At 45.4% G+C, this 17526-nt stretch overlaps 3 protein-coding genes across 3 annotated transcripts; 2 read left to right on the forward strand and 1 right to left on the reverse strand.

Annotated features, from left to right (window-relative positions):
• The first annotated feature begins 70 nt into the window (after positions 1-70).
• tefu (Serine/threonine-protein kinase tefu) lies at positions 71-10949 on the forward strand. The gene is made up of 29 exons (XM_015168699.3): positions 71-368; positions 431-539; positions 598-777; positions 849-1072; positions 1142-1486; positions 1545-1675; positions 1734-2718; positions 2785-2968; positions 3185-3357; positions 3424-3550; positions 3618-3997; positions 4054-4195; positions 4263-4383; positions 4445-4577; positions 4811-5104; positions 5167-5461; positions 5518-5894; positions 5956-6153; positions 6284-6431; positions 6493-6898; positions 6990-7149; positions 7212-7715; positions 7772-8077; positions 8299-9292; positions 9358-9525; positions 9620-9996; positions 10059-10311; positions 10380-10625; positions 10691-10949. Exons 1-29 carry the CDS (start codon positions 171-173, stop codon positions 10873-10875), a joined length of 8343 nt encoding a protein of 2780 aa, XP_015024185.1. The 5' UTR covers positions 71-170; the 3' UTR covers positions 10876-10949.
• A 134-nt stretch (positions 10950-11083) lies between these two features.
• On the forward strand, positions 11084-14891 carry LOC6636058 (protein DENND6B). The gene is made up of 2 exons (XM_002059486.4): positions 11084-12322; positions 12392-14891. The coding sequence occupies exons 1-2, from the start codon at positions 11210-11212 to the stop codon at positions 13160-13162; spliced, it is 1884 nt and encodes a 627-aa protein (XP_002059522.1). The 5' UTR covers positions 11084-11209; the 3' UTR covers positions 13163-14891.
• Mcm3 (minichromosome maintenance 3) lies at positions 14329-17232 on the reverse strand. Its single transcript, XM_002059487.4, has 3 exons — positions 15785-17232; positions 15470-15703; positions 14329-15390 (listed from the first exon to the last, which is right to left on the reverse strand). The coding sequence occupies exons 1-3, from the start codon at positions 17141-17143 to the stop codon at positions 14488-14490; spliced, it is 2496 nt and encodes an 831-aa protein (XP_002059523.1). The 5' UTR covers positions 17144-17232; the 3' UTR covers positions 14329-14487.
• Between the last annotated feature and the right edge of the window lie 294 nt (positions 17233-17526).

The following is a 17526-nucleotide window of genomic DNA, read 5'->3' on the forward strand; positions in this document are numbered from 1 at the left end:
TTGTTCTTTGCTTAATTCACACTTATCGATATTTGGTATTTTTTCGATAAACGTATGCGGTCACACTACACAGCCCGCTGTGATTTGGGCACGAACATGACATCGACTTGAAAGTTTCTTATTATTTGTTATTTGAAAGCGGTGTCTAGCGTGCATGAAGGGTCTGCAATATGAATCCTCTCTTAAATGAAATACAACGCATTATCACGGATCTACGCGCCGAGAAGCCAACCACTCGCAATAAGGCAGTCGAGCAGTTGGACCAAAAGCTTAACAGCTCCAGAGATGCCGTAAATGCGGCGCTGGGCAAATGCCAGGAATTGTCCTGGCAGACCATCTTTGACGCCGCCAAGGATTCAATTTTCAAAGTACGTTTATTCGATATAATAAACCCATATATATATATATGTCCGTTTATACAACAAATAAGCACGCTGCCAATCTGCAAGATGCCAACGAAAAGTCGTTCAAGACGTTGTCGGATAAATGTTATCTATACGGCAATGTAATGGACAAGATCATTGACTACAACTTGGAGAGTATGAAAATATGCGACATGACATTGTTAGGCATTAAGCCAATTCTTTATATTTGCAGTGGGCCGTGGCGGCAACGGGCATTTTCTGCTCAAGTCAAGCATATTCAATGCCTTCGAAGAGGGCATCAAGCAGCGTATTGTGGTCAGGCATTTTGGGGATCATTTCATTAATATGCTGGACAGAGGCATCTTTCTATCGCAAAGCTACATTGCCCAGCTGAAAGTCAGCGAATATAGCCGTAAGTTTTTAGCTGCGCTTCTTTTTGTCTGCAACCGGCAAAAGATAAACAATATTAATACATTTTGCCAGGCATTCTGTCCTATCTGTTCGAACTGAATGTTGATAAGGACGAGTTCCTGCGCTCCAAGATATTGAAATGCATAACCAAGACGCTGCAATCAGCTCAGCAGCGTGTGCAGCTGCATGCCGATCTAGTTGACTATCTGCCCACGCTTAGCAGCTATACGCAGACGGCCAGCAGTTCGGAAAGGAAAACGGAAATTGTGCGCCTCTATCAGATATTTGTGGCCGAGGCAAGTGTCAAGCTTAACTGCTTCCGGGCGCAATTTTTGCTAAATAGCCTAATTCCTAATCATTGCCAGCTGTCGGTCAACTATCATCATAAGCTATGCATGCACATGCAGGAGATAATGCCAAAGCTGTGCGATTTTCACAACGACGATTCATTCCGCGATGACACCAAAAGGATATTCTTTGAGTGCGTCATATTGTCGCTACAGACGCTATATCCAAAGTTAAAGCAACACGACTTTGGCACATTCCAAGTGCCACTCAACGAGGACTGGCCGCAAACGATGCAACAATTGCGCACCATTGTTAACATGGAGATTAGAAAGAATTGCATGGGCCGCGGCAAAGAGTCGGTACTGAATAGCGATAAATTTTCAGATACATTTATTCGAATGGCTGCTCTGGTCGTTTTTATAGTAAGACGAACGCTAAATATAACTCGATACGCTGGTTATATATTAACAATTCTTGCAGGTTCAATGGCATATTGAGCCGAGAGGCGCCGAAATTGGAATCGAGGTGCCCAGCAAACGTCCCAGGGTCGATAAATTGGAAGTCATCATCGAACTAATTGATAAACAGGAAACTAGCTTTAATGCGATTTGGTAAGCATATGCGATTTTTGCATGCATTTAGTTTCTTGTGACTTATGCAGATTCGCAGGTTCGCCATATTCGCAGAGCTGCTGCAGCTGAGCAATACAATTATAAACGTGGCCAACTATCAGCAATCGCTGCTGGCCACGCTGGATGTGCTGCTTATCTATGGCAATGGCAAAAATCTGCATAACGTGCGCCTCTGCCTGACGAGCATGCTCGATAAGGAGCGGGAGCTGTTGCAAACGAAATCCATACCCGCTGACTTTATGGCCGATCAGTGGTCAAAAATTGCCACACATCTTATATCTGAGACACGACCCGCTGCCGATGAGATTTTGGAAAAGCAAATCATACTCCAGACGCTTATCAAACACGGCAAACTGAGCCCAACGCTGTGCGCCACACTGTTGCAGAGCATTACAACAAATGAGATGCTCAGACGCAACGAGTGCATCGAAACTATGCGCGAGATATTCATACATGCCGAACAATGCGGCCTGGACAAGGCCTCCGGCGATCTGGAGCCCATTATTAAGTGGGCCTATGCAAGCGAGACGAGCAGTGCGCTTCAAATGATATATTATATTGCTGCAATTGATACGCAATTGCTTGCCGATACGTTTGCTATTGGCATCATTAATTTCCTGGACGAACAGCAATTGCAGCAACTGTGCAGCAGCCAAGCTGCAAGTGCCACAACAGCCAGTTACAATCTGCAGCTGCTGCTCTACAAGTACAACAAGCAGCTGGTCTGCTTGGATGAAACGTTTCAGGCGCAACTGCTGCGCTCGGGCGGCATGCAGCACACTGACACCGATCCGGGCGCCAAGAACTGTCTGTTTCAGCAGAACTATGAGCTGCTTATGCGCATGCTGAATTTAACGCCCAGCAGCGAGCACACGACCACTTCCATGCTCAAGGATCTGAGGTGTCTGCATAAGCTGGTCTGCACCATGGAGCGTCTGTTGCACTACAAAGTCTTCGATGCTGAGAACCTGACCCACTGTCCGCTTATAAAGCGCATTGGCCTGTTTCTCAGTCACATTGAGGCGAGTGGCACGAAACCACCGTTTGGCAATGCTCAAATTAATATCGAACTTTCTTATCGCTTGCAGTTTCAGTACAAGGCCAACCAGTCGGAAATTAGCCGCATTGACGACAGCGATTTGCGTGATATTCTGCAGCAGCAAATTGTCGTGCTGGATGTCTTCAATTCAAATGATATACTATTGCAGTATCTAGAGAAGCAGCCGATCGAGATGCTGCTCGAATTTATAGGCGTGCTGCTTAATCAGATATGTAAGGATATTAGCTCAAAGCTCAAAGTAGCTTTAAGTAAATCGGAGATAGTATTCGTATTGTTATTTAGAACTTTTCATTTAACCTTAATTTTGTTCAAAGTAGAAGCTTTACACACACTTTTTCTATTTGTTATATGGCATATCGATTCGATTGAGTATTTAAACCTAGTTTATTTTTGAAAAACTATAAATAATGCTTGTTTTCGCGTTTCAGGTACTCGCAAGGATATCGCAGATAGCATAGAACATGCAACATTGACCTCGAATTGCCTTCATATCCTGGGTAGCCTGTGTGCAAATAGTTCCTATAACGTGGAAGCATTTCGTCATATAGCCAAAAATTTGAAGATTCCTTCCACGCAGCAGCATGTGCTGTTGGTCATCAGGGTAAATCATATTTGTGTTGTTGAATTATTTAAATGTGATAAGCTAAAGTACTGAATGCATTTTTAGATGCTGTGCAAATGCAAAAGCCTATCGCAGGAGTGCATTGTTTGGCTGGTGGAGAAACTAAAAATCATTTTTCTATATCACCATACAAACGTTGATTACATTACCGAGGTGGTCGAACATCTGCCCAGTATGTATTGAGCAACAGCTGACCAGACCAACACCCTGGACTCATATGCCGCTTGTCTTACTTTCAGCTGTCATTTACTTTGTATACAAATCTGAGAATCAGCTGGACGATATGCTGTCGGCTTTAATATCGCTAATGCGGATTGCTTTAAGGAAGGCCTATCCAGCAGCATTGTCGGTCAAGATAGTGCTATCCGTCGGACTGATAGCCCAGCGCTGTCCCAATATCTATGATTTGCCCAATTTTCATGTGATTTGCTTCTCGGTGGCAAAGTTTCTGACAATGCCAACGCTGGAAATCCGTTTTGCAACAGTCGCAACGCTCACACAGCTGCTGAATACCAATTATTGTGTATCTGATAAAGATGGAGACACGGTCAGCAAATGTGCCAGCCATTTGGTATTCTGCGAGCAGCTCTACGGCAACATCGACTGGAAGAAGCTAACGGTTTGGAAATCAAATTATATCACAGGCATTTCATTATTATATGCTTTATTTTGCAGTTCATCAGCGAGGATCTGGTGCAGAATAATCATGCGGTGGCAATTCAATCGTTTATTGCATTCTTTGCCTTCAGCACATTTCATCAGGAGGTTGCAGTTCAGGATTTGTTGCCGTACTGTGCGCTGCACAAGCTGAACGAAAGTGGGTTAAGCTGAGAAACTGCTGTTGTATATTTATCGCATATAAACATTTTTTTTAACCATTGCAGATGCATTCTGCGCCCTGGAGAGCTTTGTGCATCGCCACAAGAGCACCATGCGTCAGCTATTGACACCATATGCGGATTGCCTGCTGCACAAATGGCATTCGCTGCGCTGGGCCGTATCCAAGTGTGTTTGGGTAGCCACACAAATTGGTCACATTGCAAAATATACTTTTTCTGTCTTGCAGATTTCCATATTTTCTATGCTATGATACCAGGGAAGAGTTTATAAGAGCACATTCTAAGAGCATAATGGCCTATACATTCATCTATGGCAAGCCGGACGATATTATCCGCTATAAGAAGTTTATAAACGAACGGGTAATGCTATAATGGCTATATCTTAAACAAAACTGTAGACTAAGTGCTCGGACTGTACAAAATCGAATCGAAAAATCATTTCTATTTAAAAGAAAAATGCACAAACAGCTCCGGAAAATGAGTGGAAAACTATTTGGCCTTGCTTGAAGCAAAACACTTTGGCTCCATCTAAATGCCGCTAAATGTCAGCTAGTACATTATGTATTAATCGAATCAATTGGCACTTGTTCCAGGACGCGATGCCAATACTTAAAGCCTTTATGGTTGCGGACTTGTGCGATTGCACTGAATCGGAAGGTGTCGAGTTCCGGGCTCATCACGAAAATCTGAAACAGAATCTAGAGCATTTTCAATTGAAACCGATGGATCTGGCGCTCAATGCGACAACGCTATATCAAAGCATCAGGATGCTGCTTGACAAGGATGAACTCGCCAGACTGTTTGGCGGCGCGGTGCCGAGCATTAGTAACCCACTCTGGTTTCATCTAACGGCCAAATCGCTCTTCATGTCGCTGTACAAGCTTGTGGTGAGCTTTCACATTATGCTTGATCCATTCACACGATATAATTATGTATATATGCTTTATAGAAGGACCACGATGTGCCAGAGGATGATCGTATACAGAGCATGTCTGCGCTGATGTGTGAGCAGCCACTCATTTTGGTGAGTCTGCTTGGCACATTGAAGAGCGATTGCTATCGGGCCGTGCTGCCCAGTCATGTGTTGCATTGCTTCTTTTTGTATTGTACGATTGGCGATGCAATACTGGACACGGCCAAGGCATTGGAATCAGCGCCGTCCACGGACGCAAATTTGATCGAAGTCAATTGTGGCTATTTTGTGCGAGACGTTTGGTTCTTTGTTTGCCGTTTTCTCCTGCACAGTGAGTACTGTAGTGTCCGCTCTGCTCTTATTTTCTAATTGCCAATTGATTTTTAGGCAGATGTGGACAATTGCACATTGCTGCTATGGAATACATTGAAGTGATGCTGGCTAAGCGCAGTTTTCTGTCGCATAATCTTACCGCACACATGGATGAGATAGGCAAGCTATTGATTGCCTGTGTGCATCACGTGGAATCAAATCATCTGAAGATAAGAATTGCTCAACAAGTTGAATCATACATCAGCATGTACAGAGTGCAGCTAAAAGTCCAATCGCTGCTGGACGAGGCCGGCGATTGCAAATATTTACAGTCGCTGCGTTCCATGTTTGAGACAACATTGCCAAAAGTCAGCAGAGTCAGCGTCGTCGACTATATACGCGCTTTCCTGAAGCCTAACCGACTGGAACGCTTGCATGGTCTGCGCGAATACGTAAGCGCTTTCCATATTTACATATAACATTTATATTTATCGATATACTTCCGTCAATCAGATTGCCGAGCACAAGGAAGAGCTACAGAATCATGAACAGCTACTGTTCGAACTAATCAGCCGGCTAATTCGCATGGTGCGAGAGTCGGGCAAGCGGGACAACAGCCTCGATGCCGTCAAATGTCTGGCTGAGATTGGGCCGCTCAAAATGAATCATATCTCGTATTACTTTCAAACCGACTTCGAGTCCATACAGCAGGTACAAAAACAATCTAAAAACTATAACTGAAGTGAGAAGTGTTTTGTTATCTGAAGAAAGAAATTTGTGAACAAACCAACAAAACCAAAGAAAGGAATTTAAAATTGACTATTTACGTTGTTCGTTGCAGTCCTCGGAGCATCCAATGGACCAGTTCATCAGCATCATTATGGAGACGCTGGAGCGGCATCTGTTTGACTTCAATATCAACACACAGGAGGCGCTCGTCAAAGTGGCCGGTCATGTGGTCAACAGTAAGAGTGGCGTCAAGCTATTAGGTTTGTGTTCGACACTCAATCAAATGCTGAGCCAATTAATTATATCCGTGGCAACTTACAGCTCAGTATCCACATTTGCGCATCTTTTACACGGGCGTACACAAATCCGGTTTCCTGAATTCGGCCAGCAGCATTCCCTCTATTGACTGGCTGACCGTGCTCAAGGCCACCCAGCATCTGGACTATGAGCCATGGATGTGCACGTTTATGGGCACGTTGTTTAGGGAGTGCAGCTGGCAAGGATTTGATGCATATGCGAACCAGTCCTTTGACTTTGCCAGTGCCTGTCTGCAGTCATTTATGAAATTATTGCTTAACAATAAGGATCTGCATTTGGAAAGCTTGTGCTCAATGCTCGAGCACTTCTTTGAGTGCTCCGCGAATGCGCCCAAAGATATTTACCAGGATAAGCGTGTCATCAAGCGATTCCTGTATATATGCGAATGCGTACGTGTGGTTAACAATTGGTATGTTTATGTCAAAGAGGAAAGGAACAGCACAAGTCTATAATGCAATTCCTCTATCTCTCTCTCTTTCTCTTTTCAATTCATGCCTCAGGAGCATACCCATTAATCTTGGGAATGTGGTCAAGGCAGGCAATCATTGCCAAGCTTATTTTTTGAGCATTATGTATCTGGAATTGTGGGCCTGCTCGGCTAATGCGGCGCCAGATGCAAATATCCTAGCAGACGAGAACTTTCAAATGTCCGCCAAGATGGTAAGCAAACTATCAGAAACGATTAAGATTTCCAATTATATTTAAATATCATTTTCCAATAGGCATATAAGTCCATTGGCTGTCTGGATGCTATACCCGGCTTTTTAAATCCTTTGCGCTCCCGCGTCGATTATCTCAGCTTGAATGATAATTTGTCTGGCATTCTGCTGGAATCGGATAACCTGGATGAGCCCAATAGCGAGATCTGTATGGACATTATGAAGAGCAATGGCATGCTATCGTTTGCCAATCTTTACCAGCGTTTTGGCAAAAGCATGGAAACAGACTATGAAACACTGTGGCGTCTCAGTCAGTGGGATGAGCAAATCGAGGGGCATCATAAGGTGAACTGGTCGAACAACTTGGAGCAGGAGTTCAATAAGCAACACTACATTGCACTCAAGTCCATTAGCAAGCGCGAACAGGAGAATACCGTTTCGGCGATCAACAATGCCTATCAGTGTGTCCAGGAAATATTGCGTAACATTAGCGTAGAGTGTCTACAGTCGGTTTACAAGTATATGACCTGGCTGTGCATGCTGCAGCAGACCGAAGACTTTTGTCAGGTTTGACTATAATATGATTTTAATATACGAATAAGTCATTTAAATCCCATTTGCAGATTCAGTTTTGCCAACAATTGGCTTCAACGCAAATCAATGAAGTATTCGACAAATGGCAAACGGAACTTAATCTCGCCTACGGTAGCTTCAGCTGCAAGGAGCAAATACTCTCCCATCAGATATCGTTATTCAAAATGTCCGGGACACGCGCCAATCGTCGGATACAACAGTATTACCATCAGAGTCCTGTGGACACCTATCTGCTCAAGTGCATCGGCGAGTGCAAGGCAGCTGGCAAATTGAATTTGGCCACCAAGTATATATCCACGCTGCGTGGTATGACCGATATTACGGAGCCCACAAAGGCAAGTCTATTGCTAGATGCGCACTGTTAACAAATTGGCAACAGCGCTCTGTTAACTTAACAGCTGCTCAGGACAGACCGTTTTAAATTAGCATCGATTAACATTGGCTGTTAAGAAAACAACACTGTTATCCATAACATTATATGGCTCTTGACTTAACATGATCCGTGCAACAGAGCACTGTTAACATACTGCTATTGAACTCTTTTTTTTTTTTGCAGATCTCTGTGCTGCTGGAGGATGCGGATGTGAATGTGAAGCGTGGCAATTATCAGATTGCCAAGGCCATATTGCATCATGTGAATAAAAACGCAGAATTTCAGTTCTGTCTACAGCGCGTGCCGGCACTGCGAATGCAGGGTGAATTCCTGTTAGACTGCAATGCCGAGAGTTTCGGTTATACATTGGATCAGAAATTCAATCAATCTCTCAAGCTGCTGGATCACTTCCAGTCGCACCAGGCGCTGCTCATGGAGAAATATCCCAATATTTTTGCATGGGATACATTCGAATCGTTCGAGAATCAGAATCGCAAAGCCGCCCACGAGTCCATAGCCAAGTACGCGGACCGGGAGTATCAGCGGCTCCATGATTATCGACAATCACAGGAATACCAAACGCTCGTCGATATCATACAGCAGAATCGTCGATTGGCCGGCACAGTTACTGGCGCTAGGAGGCCTGACTGTGATCGTGATCGCCAAATTGGAGCACTCAATTTGAATCGTTTCGCCAAGCTGGATGAGCAGGAGCTGCGACGCATCGATGATAATCTAACCGAACATTTGTGTACAGCAATCTCACATTATATTATATACTGTCAACTGGATGGCGGCTTCTCCAGCGACGCAATTTATCGGATAATTGCGCTTTGGTTCACCAATGATCAGAACAAAGCGATGCTGGAGAGGATCAGGGAGCCAATTAAAACGGTGCCCAGCTACAAGTTCATTTGTGCTGTCAGTCAGCTGGCCGGACGACTGAATTCCAAAAATGAGGACTTTCACAAGGTGCTCGTCGATTTATTGGTGCGCTGCGGCACCGATCATCCCCAGCAAACATTTTACAAACTATATCCATTAGTTTACGCCTACATGGATGGCAGCCATAGCAATACCCAGCGCGCAGACATTGCCAAAAGAATAATCAAAGAATGCGGCGATGCGAATCCGATTGCGCTCAAAGCCAGCCGACAGTTCGAGTTCATGTTTCCAGGTAAGCTGAACCAGCTGGTTAATCATGGCTGATCTTTAACGCGGTCTCTGTTCTTAAACTTTCAGCGCTAATTGGCTTCGCCAACACGTATCTCTCTCCAGGCCCAAATGGGCGGCCCAATCCCAAAGTGGTGCCCGACAAGCTTTTGAAGCTGAGCGTACTCAAAATGGATTGCATACAATGTCCCACATTGGAGCTGCAAGTCCAGCCCAGCCGGCAATATAATTTAATCAGTAAGTCAGAACGGAAGCCCAACTTTTAACGATATATAACATATATATATATATATATAACTTTTCAACTGACTATTTGTCATTCCATACGCAGGCATCACAAAGTGGACGGGTGAGTACTCGTTTTGTGGTGGCCTCAATGCGCCCATTAAGGTAAAGTGCCTCTGCTCGGATGGCGTGGTGCGTGCTCAGCTGATCAAAGGCAAGGATGATCTGCGTCAGGATGCTGTTATGCAGCAGGTGTTTGGCATTGTCAACGAGCTACTGAACAGCGACTCACAGTTTATTGAGCGCAAGCTGCATTTGCGCACCTACAAGGTGACCCCACTCTCAACACGGAGCGGCATTCTTGAGTGGTGCAGCAATACCATACCTGTTGCCTCCTATCTGGTGGGCGATGGCACTGGCGGTGCGCACATGAAATATCGTCCGAACGACTGGAACAATCGTAAATGTCGTGATCTGACAGCGGTACATAGACATTATGTTATATCCAATAGAGTATTTGATGTATTCATATATTTATTATGCAGGCGGGCCTGAAGAAATCGCCAGCGGAACGTAGAAAAATCTATCACAATATTTGCGAGCATGTGAAGCCAGTCTTTCACTATTTTCTACTCGAGAAATTTCTAATACCGGGCGAATGGTTTGAGCGGCGTCTGGCATACATCAATAGCGTGGCCACCACCTCGATGGTGGGTTATGTTCTCGGCCTGGGCGATCGCCATACACAGAATATTCTAATTGATGAGCAGACCGCTGAAGTGGTGCACATTGACTTTGGTGCGGTTTAAATGGTACCCAACAGTTAACTTGTTTTTTTTTACAGTTTCCTCTTGTGTAATTTGTAGGTATTGCCTTTGAGCAGGGCAAGATTCAGACAACGCCGGAAACGGTGCCGTTTCGCTTAACGCGCGATTTTGTTGCACCTATGGGCGTTTGTGGTACAAACGGTGTTTTTACCAAGTCCTGCGAAGCAATTATGCATATATTAAGGCGTTACAAGTCCGTTTTTACCACCATCTTAGAAGTTCTACTCTACGATCCACTGTTCATTTGGGGCGTGCTTTCAAAAGAGCAACAACAACTGCAGTCAAGTAAGTGTCTGGTAAAAATCTATTTAACTAGAATTTAATTAATTTCAATCCATTGCTATTGTCAGATGAGGAATCCAAGAATTCACTGGCACAGCGTGCCCTAATACTTGTTAAGTACAAACTGGAAGGTAGGGAGCCGGGTTTATTGGACAACTCGAATGTGGAGGCACAGGTGCAGCGTCTGATAAACGAGGCAACGTTGCCAAGCAATTTAGCAATGCTTTATCATGGCTGGGACCCATATCTGTGATACACTGGCATAACATCACACATACACACATTAGCTAGTTAAACTAAAAATATACATAATTTTGCAAATTTCAAGTTTTTTTTTTTTATTGTTGTTCAAATTTTGGCGGTCATTTAGTGTTGCCCATACGTTACGAATTGAGCAAAACGATAAATGATGCTTATCGCTTGCCGCTAGAGTTGCCAGACCGTGTCGCATATTATTGTAGCGCAGCGAAAAGGTGGCAACGCTGGCAAGCCAAGCACAAATAAATAACATTAACATTGAAGTGAAAGTAGAATTAAGCAATTTCCATGCAACGTTAAACAATAACAATTGCTAAAATTTGCAAATCATGAACACCGACGCTCGGCAACGGCATAAATCAAACGATGAACAGGCGGCAACAGTTGCCAATGCGGATGCAGTGGGAAAGACAAGCGCATCAACGAATCAATCGCCAGATGATTGGATCCGTTTATCACAATGGGTGCATTGTTTTTGTGTTGTTACCTTCGATCTGAACTTGGGCCAGGCACTCGAATATGTCTATCCCGCCGAGTTTATGCCCAGCGATCAGGAGGTGAGCAACATTTGCTACATGGCCTTCCCGGACTCCAATTCGGGCTGCATGGGCGACACCAAGTTCCATATGCGTCTGCGGGCCATCCAAAATGCCAAACATAAAATGCCCGCCACCATGAACCAATACAATGGCGACTGTGCGCCGGCCATGCGCTACGATAGCAGCCACTATTGGGGATTCGTTTACTTTCGACAGAAACGCGATCCGAACCTGCCGCGCGGCTATTTCCAGAAGAGCTTAATCATTATAACGCGGCTGCCGTTCTTCAATCTGTACTACGATGTGCTCGCCCAGCTGGCGCCCAAATATTTCGAGCAGGGCAACGAACTGCTGCGCCGCGCCTGCGACCAAATCAACAGCCAGTGGCCAATGCTAATGGTCGGCCAGACGCTCAAGCTGCCGCTGTTCGAGTACAACTATCAGATATGCATACCCAAGGCGACCAGCAGCAGTCGCAAATTGCAGAGCTTACATGTTAACGCAGCAACACCAATGCCGCCCAATTCGCAGCCAGAGATGCCCATATCGGTCAAGGTGCTGGCATCTGTCAATGAGCTGGAGCTGTTCCACAGTCTGAGCTATGTGATAGAGCATCTGTATACGCTGTGGGAGCTGGTCATCACAGCTGAGCCCATTGTTGTGGTTGGCACCTCACCCGCTGATTGCTCGCACATGGTGCAGGCTCTGGTTGCGGTAATAGCGCCACTTGAATACTGTGCCGAGGCGCGTCCCTATTTTACCATACACGACAGCGAATTCAAGGAGTTCACCCAAGAGTGCACCAATCGACCCATACCAGCTGTCATACTGGGCGTCACAAATCCGTTCTTTGTGAAGCTGCTCAAGGATTGGCCGCACATGCTGCGTCTGGTGGATAATCAGGTAATTGATATGCTGCCTCAATACACTCTCGTCCAAGCTCATGCCATATGCCTTATGTATGCCTTGCAGAAGAACATGCAACAGCAGCAACAGGAGCTGCTGCAGCAGCACAAGAATACGCGCAATGCCAGCGCCAAACTGCCGCCGCAGCCAAGCGGCAACAATCACAACATCCTCAATGGCAGCCTGACGGCAGCGAGCGATAGCTCAGCCGCCGGACTGCATACCAAATACAAGCCGTACCTAAAGAAGGACAAGGCGCTGATCAAGAAAGTGCTGCTGGGCATTAAAACGAAGCGGCCGGATCATGTGCAGACGGCGCTCATCAGGCGGCATCTGTTGGAGCTAACGCAGAGCTTTATGATACCGTTGGAGCGTTATATGGCCTCCCTGATGCCGCTGCAAAAGGACATCAGCCCGTTCAAGTCGGCGCCCAATGCCCACTCATTCAAGCTGGATGATTTTCTGCGCAAGGTCGAAGAAGCTGGCCCACAGCTAACATCCACGCTCAAGGGCGATTGGAAGGGCCTCTACAGGCGCTTCTTTCGTTCGCCCAATTTTCGTGGCTGGTACGAGTCGCGGCATCGGGAGCTGCAGCTAACGCTGCAAGATCTACAGCTGCAGGCGCTGTCCGAGGCAAATCTGGAGCATTGGGCACACGACAAACAGGAAGTGGAAATAATTGATATGATACTCAAACTAAAACAAAAACTGAATCTCTACAGTGATAAGACACAGCTCGAGGGCAACACGAATACCACCCAACGGCAGATAAGGGCGCAAATTGAGTGCATGAAAGGCCTGCTGCCGTCCGATTTGAAGAATGTTGTGAATCTTTGATCATTAGCTAAATGCGCCCAACCCCCCAACACACCTGCAATCTGCCCTTAACTCAATATTATATATATATATATATATATATATATATATATATATATATAGCTGAGAGCTGTTGTATGATATTTGGTTAATTGCCTGGCAGTTACAACAACACGTTAAGTAAATCCCTTAAATCATGTCTAGATACGTTTATAAAAGATATCTCCATATAAGTATATCTATCCATAAATGTGTGTGTGTGTGTGTGTGTGTGTGTGTTGTTGGTTCCTTAAAGCGATTTAGCTTGTAAGTAAATAGATTTGTAGATGTGTACAAACAAATAACCATATCCACAATGTTTTCCAAAACCTCAACTTGTATATATCTATAACTATATATATATATATATATATATATATATAGTATTTGGCTACGTTGCGCAACGAATTAGTCACATTATCATCGTTCAGAAATAAATCCTATTCATGTAAAACCAACATTAGACGATGGATATTACTGTTCCATATGCTCTTCAAGTGCTCCCACTTATTATATATATATGATATTAATCCATAGAAAGCTCATTCCCGTTTTTGGTTGCGCCACAAATTAACATTAAGTTCGCTTTTACTTTATCACTTTTAGCGCATGTTCCATTCCAGCATTCCACAAGCAAATTTTTAGGTTAGGAATTAAAAAAAAAAACCTTTTCTTTAATGTATTTCTTTTCTGAGAACTTTTCTGTGTTGTTGTAATTGTTTAACTTATTCTTAATCTGAATTTGTCTTTCAATCCATGTTAAATTTGCCAATATTTTTCGAATCAACAAAATTTTAGACTATGCAGCGAATAATTTCAATAATACAAGTTCATATATTTAAGTTGGAAAACTGACAATAGTCAATTTAGATGCTGCTTTCAATTCGTACTTGTTCTCATGGCATGTTTCATTCCAGCATGCCGCATTTTGCAGGTTAGAGGCGAATCAATAAATGGAACGCTGGAATGAAACATTCGATCAACTTGCATGGCATTCATGCTTAGATCAGTCAAATACCCCTCCACATATTTGTACTAGTTACGAGAAGAGCGCCACGAATGGAATGCTGGAATGGAACGTGCGAATTTGAATTTCGCTTAGCCAGAACAGAAACCAATTTGATAATAATATAAGTTGACTTCTTGACTTGACTTCATGCATGGGTAAATAAGAGTTCCAAGTTTTTATTATAAATATAAAATGAACAAAAAAAAAATCGAAAGACTTAATGGCTAAACATAGAATTTGTACGTTATTTAAGGGCGAGACAATCAGATGTATATAGGTTAGCTGAAAATGATAAGGATTAGATAAGAAAGACAATATCGTCGGCGACCATTATCTGATTGTCCTCGGTCATGCGATGCATGGCCGCATCAACCTCGCCGGCTGCAAACGGTTCCGCATTATTCTCGTTGATGGCCGCCGTGATGCGGTGCAGCGGCAGGCTCTGTTCGCGTGCCTCGCGAAACAGTCGCTGCAGCCCGTTCTTGAATACGCCCAGGCGTTCATCGGTAATGGTTGCTGGCGTTGCGGTGATGCTGCTGACGGGCTCCGAGCCGGTCAGACTTTGCGAGCCGGTTCCGGCGGCGGCTTCATGGTGCTGGCGTGCCGGCAGCGAGCGGCGTGTCTCACGGCGTGTCAGATCGCCCACATCCGGCTGTGGCGGCTCAATATCCTCATCGCTATCGTATACGGCATTTGGATCGGGTTCGGTGCGTGTGCGTTTGGATCGGCGCGAGGGGGAACGTGTAGCGGCATCGGTGGTGCCATTGGCATCTTCCTCCTCCTCCTCCTCATCGGAGGAGCCGCCATTGCGACGCCGCTTATTGCCGCGCTCCTTCTCCAGCACCTTCTTAAAGTAGGCATACTGCACCAGCTCAATGGCCGCATGGGCATCATCAATGGTCACCGTTTTGGACATGCGTGCCCGGGCATGCGCCGTGGCCAAACGTATAAGCGTTTCCAATGTACGCGCCGTAATCGGCTGTGTGCGTGCCACATCCGATTCGACAGCCTCCTGGGAGCGCAGGCGCGAATACTCATTGGCAATTGCCTCGCAGGCCTGCTCAGTCAGCTTGGGCTTCATGCACTTGGCAATGTGTATATACTTGCGCATAAACTCAACGGACAGAATCTTCTCGTGACGCTTGCGTGATTTGCCATGCAACAGTGCATCATATTTCTCATACAGCTCCGTATCCTTGCGCTGCAAAAAAATAAATGAAAATAAAAACAAAGTTGAGAATATGCGCAGGTGAGCCGCTGTCCAGATATATTGTACATACCTGTTCCGTGTTGGAGACAAAGGCCAGCGAGTCGGCATAAGAGCTGCCCATGGTGAGGGGCTCGCCGTCGGCTTCCTTGGGATTGCGATAGCGATGCATGCGCACCACATGATCCGATATCATTTGATCCACATCGCTATCAATGACGTCCAGCATGACGAACAGCAAATCGAAACGCGAGAGCAGCGAGTCCTGCAGACCAATATTTTCCATGGGTGTCTTATATTGATCGTACTGAAATATGCGTAAAGATTATGTTAAATACAAAGCGAAAATTGTTATAGGTACTCCAAGAAGGACTATTGAATTACTTACGCGTCCATAGACCGGATTAGCGGCCGCCAGCACCGAGCAGCGTGCATTGAGCGATGCATGTATGCCGGCCTTGGATATGGTAACCCGACCCTGTTCCATCACCTCGTGTATGGCGGTGCGATCAATGTCGCTCATCTTATCGAACTCATCGATGCAGACAACACCACGATCGGCTAGCACCATGGCGCCGGCCTCTAGGCGACGTTCGCCCGTCTCCTGATCTGTGGTAACGGCAGCGGTTAGGCCAACACCGCTGGAGCCACGTCCTGTGGTGGGTATGGCACGCGGCGCCGTATTGAGTACATAGCGCAGCAGCTGAGATTTGGCAACCGAAGGATCACCGATCAGCAGCACATTGATGTCGCCGCGCAGACGTGTGCCATTGGGCAGAACCTTCTCAACGCCGCCAAGCAATAGACAGAGTATGGCCTGCTTCACAAACGTGTGACCGTGTATGGAGGGCGCCAGGCTCTTGCTGAGCAGCTCGAATATATCATTGTTTTTGGCCAGTTTCTTGCAGAGCATAATGTCCTCGCGTGAGATATCCAAATTGCTTTCCTTGCTGAGCAGCGATATATTGTTGGCCAGCAGAACGGTGCGAAAGGTGCCGGATGTATAGCCGCCATGCTTGCCAGGCAGGCAGCGATAGTTGCCAACGATCTGGACACGATCGCCGGGCTTGCAGCGATCGACAAGATCATCATCGCACACAATATCAACGGAGCGCGGCAATTGGCCGGCTGGCGCCTTTTCTGGCATCTCCTGTATGGTTAACGTCTGATGATCCTTATATACAGACAGGCCGAATTCCGTTTCCAGCAGATTGCCATCATCGTCTTTTGTTGGATAAACAGCGCTCGAGGGCACCGTTTCGAATGAGGTGAGATCTGTATATTTGCGTTCCATCACCTTGCGCGTAGCCGGACAATAGTGTACGCTGCGCACAACCTTTGGATGTATGAGCGACACCTTGGTGACAATGCCCTCCAGACACACTAGATTACCCAGATAGATGGACGAGAGGGAGCGAGGCGTTACATGCCGATTGCCAAAACAGCCCTCGAAGCCAACGAAAAAATCTTCGTGCTGTTTGGCATAGCTGGGATCGACAGTTGAGATGTACTCCTTGAGTGCCCGCCCGAATGCCAGTTGCTCATCGGAGGCGTTGCTCAGCAGGCCAAGGGCGCGCTGTTGATTCTTGCGCTTCAGATCGTTTATGTTGACAACCAGACGCTTGCTCTTCTCGGCAATCATATCTTTGACATGGCCAGCATAGATGCCTTGGTCCTCCTCGTCGTCCAGAAAGTCCACATACTCACGCTGTATATCTTTGATGTATTGTTCCGCGTCGTGTGCCATTTTCAAACAATCTTTCAACAGCGAATAACAAGATAAACTCGCAAATGCAATTGCCTTCGCACGCCGAATGCAATTTTATTTTTGGCGGGAAACACGGACCCAAACGCAGGGCTGCAATTTAGGCGCCGATAACAATAACATTTTTTTGTCGATGATTCGATAGTTTTCATTGCCATAAAGTGATGAAAAAAAAAATGCTGTGTATAAATATATGCTGTTGCCTTATTTTGCAGTAGTCTATTTAACCAAAGATAATGTTTTACTGTAAAATGCTATTTAAATCATTTATTACTGCATTTCTTTCTTATGCAAATTTTTTGAATTAATTTGTTCCCGCTCAATACTGTGTAACATTGTTCAACACTGATTCCAGCCAATGGTAC

This window comes from Drosophila virilis, chromosome X (assembly GCF_030788295.1).
Source record: "Drosophila virilis strain 15010-1051.87 chromosome X, Dvir_AGI_RSII-ME, whole genome shotgun sequence".
NCBI lineage: Eukaryota > Metazoa > Arthropoda > Insecta > Diptera > Drosophilidae > Drosophila > Drosophila virilis.

What these genes read in the sequence shown, in the direction of transcription:
- tefu (XM_015168699.3), top strand. Translation starts at nt 171, where the DNA reads ATGAATCCTCTCTTAAATGAAATACAACGCATTATCACGGATCTACGC. An exon ending in CGTGCTGCTTAATCAGATAT is followed by an intron (nt 2,969 to 3,184) that starts GTAAGGATATTA and finishes TTCGCGTTTCAG; the next exon opens with GTACTCGCAAGGATATCGCA. An exon ending in AATGTCGTGATCTGACAGCG is followed by an intron (nt 9,997 to 10,058) that starts GTACATAGACAT and finishes TTTATTATGCAG; the next exon opens with GCGGGCCTGAAGAAATCGCC.
- LOC6636058 (XM_002059486.4), top strand. Translation starts at nt 11,210, where the DNA reads ATGAACACCGACGCTCGGCAACGGCATAAATCAAACGATGAACAGGCG. An exon ending in TGCGTCTGGTGGATAATCAG is followed by an intron (nt 12,323 to 12,391) that starts GTAATTGATATG and finishes TATGCCTTGCAG; the next exon opens with AAGAACATGCAACAGCAGCA.
- Mcm3 (XM_002059487.4), bottom strand. Translation starts at nt 17,143, where the DNA reads ATGGCACACGACGCGGAACAATACATCAAAGATATACAGCGTGAGTAT. An exon ending in CTAATCCGGTCTATGGACGC is followed by an intron (nt 15,704 to 15,784) that starts GTAAGTAATTCA and finishes CGCATATTTCAG; the next exon opens with TACGATCAATATAAGACACC. An exon ending in TTGTCTCCAACACGGAACAG is followed by an intron (nt 15,391 to 15,469) that starts GTATGTACAATA and finishes ATTTTTTTGCAG; the next exon opens with CGCAAGGATACGGAGCTGTA.